Raw genomic sequence first — 12364 nt, 5'->3', positions numbered from 1 at the left:
GATTCCGACTCATAGCGACCCTGTAGGACAGAGTAGAACTGACCCATAGGGTTTCCAAGGAGCGGCTGGTGGATTTGAACTGCTGACCTTTTGGTTAGGGACAAAGCTCTTAACCACTGTGCCACCAGGGATCCGTGCAAGGTGCTAAGGATTCATGTAACCCAGGAGCAGGAAGTTAGAAAATACAACATGAGGCTTCTGAGACTCAGAGAGGTTCAGTCACTCTGCAGCATGTCATTAACGTGCCAAAACCGGCATCTAGAATCATCTTTCATCAGATTAAGAGGCCCTCATATCAGGTACATTTGAGGCAAGTGCTAAAAAATTTCAGTCTCTCTTAGCTGTCAGATGATTCTAGAGTCAGATATTTAGACAGTCCCTGAAGACAGTTTTTAAAAACCTAAATCTTGATTTTAACTTTTCCTATAAATTGTCTGAGTGATGGGGCTGTCAGAAGAGAAAAGGATGACTCCTACTGTCCTTTATTTCACATTTGTCTTCTTGCAATAGGCAAATTTCCCTCTCCTTCTTTTAATTCATTTCATCTCAAAGCGTTCATAAAGACTCTGACCTTTGTGAGCCCTTTTGGCTGTTCAGAATCAACTGATCTAGCTCTACAGATAAATCTGCCCATAAATTGCGGGTAATCAATACCAGCGTTTTATCTTCAGTCATTATTCACACCATAAATTCTTGATCCAAATAGAACCCCATTGTATAAAACTATATCCTCAACATATCATCAACAAGAAGAAAACAACTCCTATAAATAATTACATTTGGGACATGAAAGAAAATGTAAACATTTTATTTGGCAGTTGTTTCTGAAGACATGAATAAATAAATGGAAAAGTACATATTAATATTTCTTTTGGAGTAACAGATACCATTAAACGCTTATTTACACATCTTCACTGCAAAGAACAGTTACACAATTCAATTTTGTCATATAAAAGGTAACTTCCCACACCACTGGACTGGATGGTTAAGGATGGAGATACTGGTAGTGCTTGGTTCTAGCAGTCTCAACGTTTGAAAGGCATTCATTTGCGAGTGTGATAAGACGAGTCATCATGCATTGAGTTCATCCAGGTCATGTACTGTAGAAAGTTTCTGATGGCAGCCACAGAATTTGGTGTGTCATGCGCTTAAGTCAACTATGACATGTTTGTAAATCTGTGTATTTCCCTTAAAACTGGAAGCAAAAAGAAAATTACGCTTATTAATTGACACATGCGTGAATGATCTCGGTGCCTGAACATTTAATTCCTGGAATTTTACAAATTTGGCTTTATCTGCATCCCAGTTATACACTTGAGTAAAGGAGTAGTCACTTCCAAGAATTGCATATTGATAATTATTTATCTGAAGAGGCTGGAACACCATGGATCCTCGCGATGGCATCCTCTGAATATCCTGAAATGAGGCACCTCCCCATTTCATTACTTTAGAATCACCTATGAATCTTGTCAAGCAAATGTAGACGTCACCTTTCACGGAGAAGTGCTTTACTGCATAAACATCCTCCATGTTAGGAATGTCAGTTTGGTTAGCAAATAACTGTGTTGCTTTGTTCCATTGATAAATGACAGGGTGCTGGGAACTACTGGACAGAATTAAATGAGGCGTTCTGAGTGTTTGAGGTGTTCTGGCAATTTCTAGATATTCCACATCAGTGTCCCTATACCACGCATGTAAGGACTGATGGGAGTAGAATCCATTCCCATTCCATTTGTAAATGGTAGTAAAGCCAGCTTTTGAACTGTCAGCAACGACAAAGTACCAGTTGTTCTCAATCTTGAATGTTTCAATGTCATTGGGTTTTCGAATTTTGAGAATTTCAATATCCTGGATTTTTATGAATTTATTTGCAAAACTGTCTCGTTTATAGATGTGAGAGCCACCAAACAGTTGGGCCACAATGACATAGAGCTGAGTTTCAATGATTATAGGCTTACACACCACAGTGGACGTGCCTGGGAAAAGATAAATGAGAGATTAATTGTATGGCCATCCTTTCTGGAGCATGTAAACACACAGGCTGAGGCCATACAACTTCCACCCAAATCAGCCTGAAGTAAGAGATTCCTTGGTTGGTTAGGTAGGGTCTATCTCCAAGGCCCAGTGACTGCCGGGTCCTGATGTTCTGCATCTTTGTGCCTCACGGGACATTTTATCAACAACGGAGTGGTCGTGTCATGTTCAACCTGCATGAGTTGTTCAGGACACGTGTCTATGGCCTGGGTTTCCTCCTCTCACTTCTTGAAGAAAGAAAGCATTGCTTTCCCTGATGCATCATGAATTAACTGAAGTAATTCCATGAAAACTACCATTTATTGAGTACTTACTATGTGCTTTGCCAAATCATCTCGTTAAATCTTCCCATATATATTACTATTCTCCCTTTCACAGTTGGGCAAACTGAAGCTCAGAGGGGCTAAGTCCTGCTAGAAAAAGGCAGAGTTGGGATTCAAACCCAGTCCTACCCGACTCTAGCGCCTCTGTGATTTTAACCCAAGCTAGGCTGAGTTTAGCTGTCCCAGGGTTTCCAACCTGAATTAGAATCTCATAGGCTTCTACAATCAACCTCTGAAGGCTTGAGCTGTGGTCTGGGAAGCCCCCATCTTTACCTGGAATTGGTTTCCTTTGAGTGTGAATTGCCTTCTGCTCTAGAACAACCTGAATTTCCCCTGAGGAGAGAAGGGAGCAGCCACCTGACACTTTTCTGAAGTGTTAGGTCAGTGGTGGCAAGAGAGAAGAGCAGGAAGAAGAATCTTTGAGAAAAGTGAAACGGGGATACAGCCATTGGCTATGGTCCCCAGAAGATATTTTGGGAAATCTCAGAAACTGATATAGAGTCTCTCTGAGGCCTGGCTCAGTATCCTTTTGGTAAGAGTTTGACAATTATCAATAGATTCTGATCTCCTTCCTAGAGGATGCCTGGCTCTGTAAATTCAAAGAGAAGCTGGGCAAATCGAGGCCCCAGGGCCTTTCTGACTCTAGTTCTAGGAGGTCTAGGGCAATAAATTCCACATCAACTCTTTCTACTAATTGGCTCCACACATCTGCAAAATTATTTTATTTGTAACCCTTTTCAGGACTAAACTGATTCCGTGACCTTGGGAAAATCATTTAACTTCTCTGGGATTCAGTTTTCTCTTCTCTACAATGAAGGGTTTGGTCTAGATCAGGGATGGCCAATAGATTTCAACATGTGTATCACTATCGATTGATTGATAGTGGCTACCTGGAGAAATGGGCTGAGAAGGAGTCTATGGCCTTGTCTGTGCTCCGTAAGAGACAGCATCATGATAGCTTCGCAATGTCTGTCTGGGTTGAGGGAGGGGTTAGTGACAGCGTACATGCCACATATTTGTCATCCTAGACTAGATGAGCTCTGAGGAGCCCTCTAAAAGTCTGCAAATGTATGATTCATCTCTTTTTTAAGTGTTCAGTCAAAGCAATTGATGAACTGTATACAGGTAAGAAGAACCTGGTTTAGACTGCAGGAAACCCTGCTGCAGTCCATTGAAAACTAAGAGGGGCTAAGGAAGGAAGAGAAGCAACATCTTTCTCCTTGAGATAGAAGGGGAACTCTGGGAGAGTCCCTGTTTGGAGGGAATCCCTTCATCTGGGTAACCTTAGGCTCAAGTAAGACCTGTCTTCATCCTCTGAGCAATGGGGCTAATGGCCACCAACAAATCTAACTATGACCCTCCAAGCCTTGTCTGGAGCCCCGGTGGCACATGGTTAAGAGCTCAACTGCTAACCAAAATGTTGGCAGTTCGAATCCACCAGCTGCTCCTTGAAAACCCTATGGGGCAGTACAACTCTGTCCTATAGGGTTGCTATGAGTCGGAATCGACTTGATGGCAACGGGTTTGGTTTTAAGCCTTGTCTAAAGGGTGCCTTTTTATGGGGAGGTTTGAGTGCTCTTAGGAGCAGATGTAAATGTATTAGAAGGTAAGGTTGATGTAAACATTTCAGAGTGAAAGCCATGTTGTATTTTATGACTTAAAACCAAATCAAACTAAATCTGTTGCCGTGGAGTTGATTCTGACTCATAGTGACCCTATAGGACAGAGTAGAACTGCCCCATAGGGTTTCCAAGGAGAGGATGGCAGACTTGAACTGCCGACCTTATGGTTAGCAACCTGAGCTCTTAACCACTGTGTGACCTGGGTAGGAAAGAGACTAAAGATATCACGTAAGTAGAAGTGTTCATGGAAAAAATTGGGTCCCATGGCCAAATTAAGTGTGAAATATACTGGAAACAAGTTTCCTCACTGCGGGACTTTTCAGAGCCTCTAGTTTGTATGGGTGGCATGCGCGGTTTGTGATTGGCTGCTAACTGAAGGGTCAGCAGTTTGAACCCATCCAGCTGCTCTGTGGAAGAAAAGGCCTGGAGATCTGCTTCCATTAATGTTACAGCCAAGAAAACTCTATGCAGCTGTTCTACTCGGTAACTCATGGGATCACCATGAGTCGGGGGCAGACTTAAAGGCAGCTAACAACAAAAACAATCTCCAAGAGGGCGATATGGTTCACAGTGGTTCATAGAATTACAGAAACACAAACATTTTTTGTCACAAGGCAACAATAACATTTTTTTAGAAGTAATGCTTGTATAACAAAATTTGAGACTCATTGATAAGGAAAAGGGGGCCCAGTGAGAGTAGTAGCTTGTCCAGCTAGTTTGTGGCAGAACTTGGATTAGAATCCATGACTCCTGGTCCAATTCTTTTTCTCTGAAGAAAAATAATCCACCTTCTATTGAGTATTTACTATGCTATATGAATATATGATTGCATTATCTTATAGCAACCCTGTGAGGTGGGTATTATTCCCATTTTACAAATTAGGAAATCAAGGCTTAAAGAACAATCCTAGGCCACATATTAGAGCTGAGATTCAAATCACTTTAAGCCTGATCAAAACATTTCCTCATACCATTCATCTTTCCCTGTTCTTGGCCCAAGCCTTTCTGTTCAAAATACAATTAAGCTTCTCCCACCTGTAATGTTGTCATAATTCCGGAAGGTCTTTTCTACATGATCCCATTCAAGGAAAATGCATTTTCCAGTAAAAGGCTGAGCAATGACTACATACTCATCGTTCATATAAGAAAAAGTGTCTATGGACAGTGATTGATAAGGCAGGTCTTGAGACTTTGCAAATTCTGCAGAAATAAAGAAAATGATGATGAGCAACTGTGTTTTAATGCTCGTTTCCTTGGCTAGATTTCAAATATCCATAAGAAATACATTTAATTCAGAGAAACACATAAAAATGGCAATTATACTATGCTTTTAAAGTCATGGAATTTTAACAGTTCATAATATTTTTTAAATTAAACTGGTCAGTTGATTTTTAAGATGTAAAAAATATCAGTTTCTGTGCACACAAAAAATGAAGCCCTTATTTTAGTTTTATGTGTAGAATGATTTTAAATACATTACCTGTAATGATGCAATCAAAATCCTTGGAGGAGAGACTATTGATTTTGCGCTTCTTGTATTCTGGGGGGCCTTCACAGTAGATGTCTTCGACAGTTGCATTGGTGTGGTCTAGCCATTCCACCAGCCACTTCAATTTACAGTCACAATTAAATGAGTTACCCCTTAGGTCCCTGAAAGACAAACTTCAGCTGCTTTTCCAGTATGAGGGCCCTACCTACACAGGCAGGGATTCTCTTTTAACCATTGACATGTGCAAAATGACCTTACTTGGGATTAGGCCTTGGAGTTTAGATCTTGGCCTATAATCTGCCTTGAACCTGACTGACCATTCACTTTGGGGCTAGAGAGTTACCTCAGTGTATCCGTTTTTGTTTTTGTTTTTTTTAAATAATATTTTATTGTTTTTGGTGAAAATTTACATAGCAAATTAGGTTCCCCATTTGACAATTTCTATACAAATTTTTCAGTGACATTACATTTTTCACAATGTGTCAACATTCTTTTTAATTGCTTTCTGGTTGTTCTGTTTCCAGTGCTCTAGTTTCCCTGCCCCCTTATCTTCTTAACTTTGCTTTAGAGCACTTGTTGACCTTTTGGTCTCATATAGACAGTTTTTTAATGGAGCACTGTACTCATGGGTAATATCCTTTATTTTGTGTGCCAGTCTGTTATTTCGCTAAAAGGTGACCTCAGGGGATAGTTTTGGTTCAAGGTTTAAAGAGTATCTCAGGGTGATAGTCTCAGGGAGTTCCTCTAGTCTCAACTGGTCCATAAGTCTGGACTTCTTAAGAATTTTAGTTCTGCTCTGTGTTTTTCTCCCATTCTGTCAGGGTCCATCTATTGCGGCCCTGATCAGAACAGTCGGTAGTGGTAGCTGGGTACCCTCTAGTTCTTCTGGTCTCTGGGTAGATGAGGCCATGGCTTGAGTAGGCTATTAGCCCTGTAGACTAGTTTCTTCTCTGAGCCTATGGTTTCCTTCTTTCTCTTTTGCTTCTGATAAGTAGAGACCAATAGTTGTATCATAGATGGCTGCTTGCAAACTTTTAAGACACTAGATGCTATTCACCTCACTAGGATGCTGAACATGAACTTTGTGAACTGTATTATGCCAACTGACTGAGTTGTCCCATGAGACTAAGGTCCTAAGCCTTCAAACCCAGAAAACCAATCTTGCAAGATATTTGGTTATGGCTGCGAAGTATATGTAACTGTGTCCTCTATTAATATATATGCATGCACACACATTATCTGTACATACACATATATATAGATACTTCTATCTATGCACACATATGTACACATTTGTACCCACCTGTACACATATATACCTATACACATACATATGTGACCATATGCTTTTTTTTGGTTATTGCTGGTATTGTTGCCAAATTATGTATGTCATATTCTTTAGCATAAACATCTTTTTCTCTTGGGCACTCCTTAGTGACATCATTTACTTTGGCCAAGCTGTGTTCATTAAACCAACATCTGATGCAACTTTTCCCATCACCAAAAATAACAAGTATCTACAATCTAGAGAGTGACTCCCCTGCTCCATCCCTGGTAACCACCAATGAACATTAGTCTCTGTATATATATATATATCTATTCTTATCTTCTTATAAAAGTGGGATCATACAACATTTGTCCTTATGTGATTGACTTACTTCACTTAGCATTATTATGGTGAAATGAGTTCTTTCATGTGGGCTTTTGCCTTGGTTCTTTGGAAAAACAACTTGAAAGATTTTTCCCCTAAGCCTTGAGGAGTTACCTTGCCCTAGTTTTCTACCCTAGAGGGTTTGTTGCTTTTGTCCAAGGTGACTGACATTTCTTGGGCAAGCTGTAAACAACTTGGTTTTGATACTTTTTGTCTGGTCCTGGGCTACAGCTTGAGCTGTGATTGGTATGTACCTTGCAGGGATTGGTCAATAGACTATGCAAATAAGGTGAGTTGTAGCTCAGCCGTGCCTACTATGCCAATGAAGCGTCTGTGGCCTACTGAGAGGGAATTGATCTGTTTGTGGCCCCACTGGGAGGGGCTGTGTCTTGAAATTGACAAGGAGGTGTGTGTGTGTGTGTGTGTGTGTGTGTATACATATATATATGTACATCCAGCCCTACAGACGTTGAGCAAAGAAGCAGGAAGAGAAGCAGCAGGAAGAAACAGAAGGACGGAAGAAGAGAGAAGAAGCAGAAGGAGGGAAGAGGCAAAGAGCCTCCTAAAAAAAGCTGTAACACAGGTCAAGGGCTTTAATGCTGAAGACAGCAAGAGGCCCGTAAGTGACAGACAGCAGGACCTAGAGGAGCCTGTCCTCAGAGGGCTGAGAGGAGCCTGTCCTCAGGCTGACAGGAGCTAAGAGAGCTGTCCCGCTCTGAAGAAGGTAGACTCAGCCTACATACTTCCTGATTCTGACTGAAGAAGGGAGACTCAGCCTACATACTTCCTGATCCTGATTCCTGAGTTGTAGCCTATTGATCCTGATCCTGAGTTGTACCCTGTTATTAAATAAACCACTTAACTGCAAGTATGGTCTGTGAGTTCTGTGTGGCCATTGAAATGGATTAACAAACACAGAAGAGAAGTAGAGAGTGTTGTGAGAGGGATGGCTGGTGTCAGAATTGGTAAAAGGTTGGAGAGTGGAGGTTATGTCTGACTTACACCTCACAGAGATCAACCTTGGGCTGATCTTGATTCTCATTATCCCCCATGAATTCAGACAGGTTCTGACAGTACTGACATTACTACTTCCACCATTTTACAATTATGTCCACCAGATCCATCCATGTTATGTTTTGCAGGCTCATCATTGTTCTTTATGATTGCATAATATTCCATTGTATGTATGTTCCACATTTTGTTTATCCATTCATCTGTTGAAATGCACTTAGGCTGTTTCCATTTTTTTGCTACTGTGAACAAGGCTGCAATGAACATATGTGTGCATATGTCTGTCCGTGTATATTTTATTAGATCTTTAGGGTATATACCTAGGAGTGGGATTTCTGGACCATAACCCCAGTGTATCCTTGAGGGCTACCCAGTCAATGGAACCTCACTATCTTACTCCCTTTTGGATTCAAAGGTGGTTCAGTCTAGAGCTGCACTGTCCAGTAGAAATATAATGTGAGCCACAAATATAATTTTAAATTTTCTATATCCACATTTAAAAAGTAAAAAGAAACAGGTGAAATTAATTTTAATAGTATATCTTATTCAACCTAATTCATACAAAATATTATCATTTTGACATGTAATCAATATAAAAATTTAGATATTTTACATCCTTTTGAAAATATTAAGTCTTTGAAATTCAGTGTGTATTTTACACTTACAATGTATCTCAATTTGTTTGCTAAATTTTCATTAGAAATACTTGACCTGTAATTAGATTTCATAAAATTTATAGTTGAAAAAAAAATTCACACACCCAACTTGTTCCAAACATACTTAAAAGTTTTCCAATAATTGAACTGAGAATCAGTGTTTAAATTTAAATTTTTAAAAATTAAATGAAGAGAAAGCAGGCCAAGATGGCAGAGTAGTCAGACGTTTCTGGTGGACCCTCTTACAACAAAGACCCGAAAAAACAAGTGAATTGATTATATATGACAGTTTAGGAGCTCTGAACACCTAAGATAAAGTTGAGGAACCAGACTGAGTTTCAGGGGCGGGGAGAGATGGTTCGGAAGCAGCGAGGAGTTGCCAGACCTCACCCGGTGAGAGCCTGAGCCCTTTAGGCCTGATCAGCTCGGGGGTGAGCAGTGAGGCAGGCAAGCAGCCGTGCTCGGGAGGCATATTCCACATCGGAAGAGACCCAGAGGGAGACGGTTTACTTGGCCACCCAGAACCAGCGAGAAGCAGCCCTCGACCAGAGAAAGATAAGTAATTGCGTCCAGCCTACCGTGTGGATGAAAAACACCCCCCTTAGGGAAAAACCTCTCCCCCATTTACCTCCCCACTGCCTGCTCTGCACTGGGTCCAGGGCTGGCTTCAGCCACTGCAGAGTCCCCTGGGCAGGAAGTAGAATCTGTCACACATGCTGGGCCATTCTCCCGGCCTTGGAGAGTGAACAAATTAACAAACTGGGGGAAAAAATTGCCAGCTCCCCGAAGCCAGGAACTCACGGTAGGCACAGCTCCTTTGCCTAGGCACAGGAATAAGGGATCCATGAACTTTGAGTGCCTTTTTCCCTGCATAGACTTGTGTGGGCCCATTTCAACAGCTCAGGCCCTCATTACCACAGTACAACAGGGTATATACCTGAAGTCTAACTTCAAATGTTTCAGCTGTGAAGTCTCAGGTTTGTGACATTTGACACTGCTCTACCCATTAAGCAGGGTCTTCACCTACCAACATCAGGGGCCTGATGACTGGTGGCTCGACCCATGCCACCTAGCCACCTGTGATAGGGGTCCAAGAATAAGAGGTGCCCCCCAGTCCTTACAGCCAACAGCATTGGGTGCTCATAGTCCAGCTGCAAAACCCACCCATCTACGCACTCTAGGGAACAGGGACATGTCTTCCTGGACATTCGGGGGTGGCCGTCAGCCCCCTGCCTTGCTCAGAGTGTGTCCCCCTGCTGCAGCCAGATGCCTGTGCCTACACCAATCACATATGCCTGTCTAGGAATCTAGGTGAGAGCCTGCATCACATACTTGGTGGCTATCTACCTGGGCACCTGAGCTGAATCCATACAGGAGGAGTGGGTGGACTCCTGAGCTCACATACCTAGTAACAGATCTAACCATCTGGTGAAAGGACATTAGAGCTTCTAAGGTGCCAATAATCAAACTAGCTCACAGGAGCAGCCTATTTGGGCATATCAAAACAAAACAAAACAAGAAGCTACGACACAGTAAGCAAACATAAAATAAATAAATATAATAACTTATTGATGGCTTGGAGACAACAGTCAATATCAAATAACAAAAAAAGGCAGTCCACGATGGCTTCAGCAAGCTCCCAAAATAAAGAATCTAGAAATTTTCCAGAGGACGAACATTTCTTGGAATTACCGGAGGCAAAATACAAAAGATTAATATATAGGACTTTTCAAGAGATTAGGAAGGAAAGCCATGAAAATGCAAAACAGGCAATAGAGGAAATTAAAAAGATTAGAGAAGAGTATAATGACAAATTCAACAGGTTTCAAGAATCCATAGAGAGACAGCAATCAGAAATCCAGAAGATTAACAGTAAAATTTCAGAACTAGAACACAGGACAGAGCAACCAGGTATCAACCCAGATAGGGAAGTCACAAAAATAAACCAAAGCTAAAACACTGAAAATAGGGAAACAGATGTCAATATGTAAAAGATGACAACAATAAAACAAAAAAGAGGGACTTAAAAAACGTAGACATAGATTTTTCATATGGAGAGGAAATCAAGGTGATATAAAGGAATAAAAGACTGGTATAAACTTAGAAAAATCGGGGTAAATATTAAGGTAACCACAAAGGAAACTAACAATCCTACAAGTCAAAATAAAAAAACTAGAAAAATATAAAGACTCAGCAAATACAAAATCAACAACAATGAAAACGATGAAAAGAAAATAAAGAAAAACAACTCAGCACAGAAAATTAAGTAGAATAGATACTGTGAACAACACACAAAAAAAGACATCAAAATGACAGTACTAAACTCATACCTATCAATAACTATGCTGGATGTAAATCAGTTAATGTGCCAATAAAGAGACAGCGGCAGAGTGGATAAAAAAACATGATCCATCTATATGCTGCCTACAAGAGACACACCTTAGACTTAAAGAGACAAACAAACTAAAACTCAAAGGATGGAAAAATGTATATCAAGCAAACCACACTCAAAAAAGAGAAGGAGTGGCAATATTAATCTCTGACAAAAAAACAGACTTTAAAGTAAAATCTACCCCAAAGGATAAGGAAGGACACTATGTGATGATTAAAGGGTCAAAACAGCAAGAGGACATAACTATAATAAATATTTATGCACCCAACTACAGGGCTCCAAAATACATAAAACAACCTCTAACAGCATTGAAAAGAGAGATAGACAGCTCCACAATAGTAGTAGAAGACTTCAACACACCACTTTCAGTGAAGGACAGAACAAAGACACGGAAGATCTAAATGCTACAGTCAACTAACTTGATCTCATAGACATATACCGAACACTCCACCCAACAGTAGCCAAGTATACGTTCTTTTCCAATGCACATGGAACATTCTCCAGAATAGACCACATATTAAGCCATAAAGCAAGCCTTAACAAAATCCAAAGCATCGAAATATTACAAAGCCTGTTTTCTGACCATAAAGCCATAAAAGTAGAAATCAATAACAGAAAAAGCAAGAAAAAAAAATCAAACACTTGGAAACTGACAAACAACTTGCTCAAAAACTACTGGGTTATAGAAGAAATTAAGGATGGAATAAAGAAATTCATAGAATCAAATGAGAAGGAAAACACATCCTACCGGAACCTTTGGGACAAAGCAAAAGCAGTGCTCACAGGTCAGTTTATAGCAATAAATGTACACATCCAAAAAGAAGAAAGGGCCATAATCAAACATTAACCCTAAAACTGGAACAAGTAGAAAGAGAGCAGCAAAAGAGGCCCTCAGGTGCCAGAAGAAAGGAAATAATAAGAATTAGAGCAGAATTAAATGAAATAGAGAATAGAAAAACAATTGAAAGAGTTTACAAGACCAAAAGCTGGTTCTTTGAAAAGGTCAACAAAATTGATAAACCATTGGCCAAACTGACAAAATAAAAACAGGAGGGAAAGCAAATAACCTATATAACAAATGAGAAGGGGTGATATCACAACCGACCGAACTGAAATTAAAAGAATCATGAGAGAATCCTATGAAAAATTGTACTCTAACAAATTTGAAAACCTAGAGGAAATGGAC

At 40.4% G+C, this 12364-nt stretch overlaps 1 protein-coding gene across 4 annotated transcripts in view; it reads right to left on the bottom strand.

Moving 5' to 3' along the window:
• Nucleotides 1-770: 770 nt before the first annotated feature.
• LGI1 (leucine rich glioma inactivated 1) overlaps nucleotides 771-12364 on the bottom strand; it is a 47010-nt gene continuing 35416 nt past the window's right edge. For 2 of the 4 annotated variants that reach the window (XM_004369948.2, XM_012558045.1), the window contains 3 exons: nucleotides 5460-5629; nucleotides 5015-5179; nucleotides 771-1976 (listed from right to left, as the gene is read on the bottom strand). In XM_004369948.2, coding sequence (XP_004370005.1) covers nucleotides 1141-1976; nucleotides 5015-5179; nucleotides 5460-5629 — 1171 coding nt within the window. In that variant the 3' untranslated portion in view covers nucleotides 771-1140. The remainder of the gene's footprint in view (nucleotides 1977-5014; nucleotides 5180-5459; nucleotides 5630-12364) is intronic. The other 2 variants (XM_012558048.1, XM_012558042.2) reach the window with 2 other exon arrangements.

The sequence above is a fragment of the Trichechus manatus genome, unplaced genomic scaffold, assembly GCF_000243295.1.
Source record: "Trichechus manatus latirostris isolate Lorelei unplaced genomic scaffold, TriManLat1.0 scaffold00007, whole genome shotgun sequence".
Lineage (NCBI taxonomy): Eukaryota > Metazoa > Chordata > Mammalia > Sirenia > Trichechidae > Trichechus > Trichechus manatus.
Note: the sequence above shows the minus strand (reverse complement) of the source record. Positions and strands in the feature narration are given on the sequence as shown.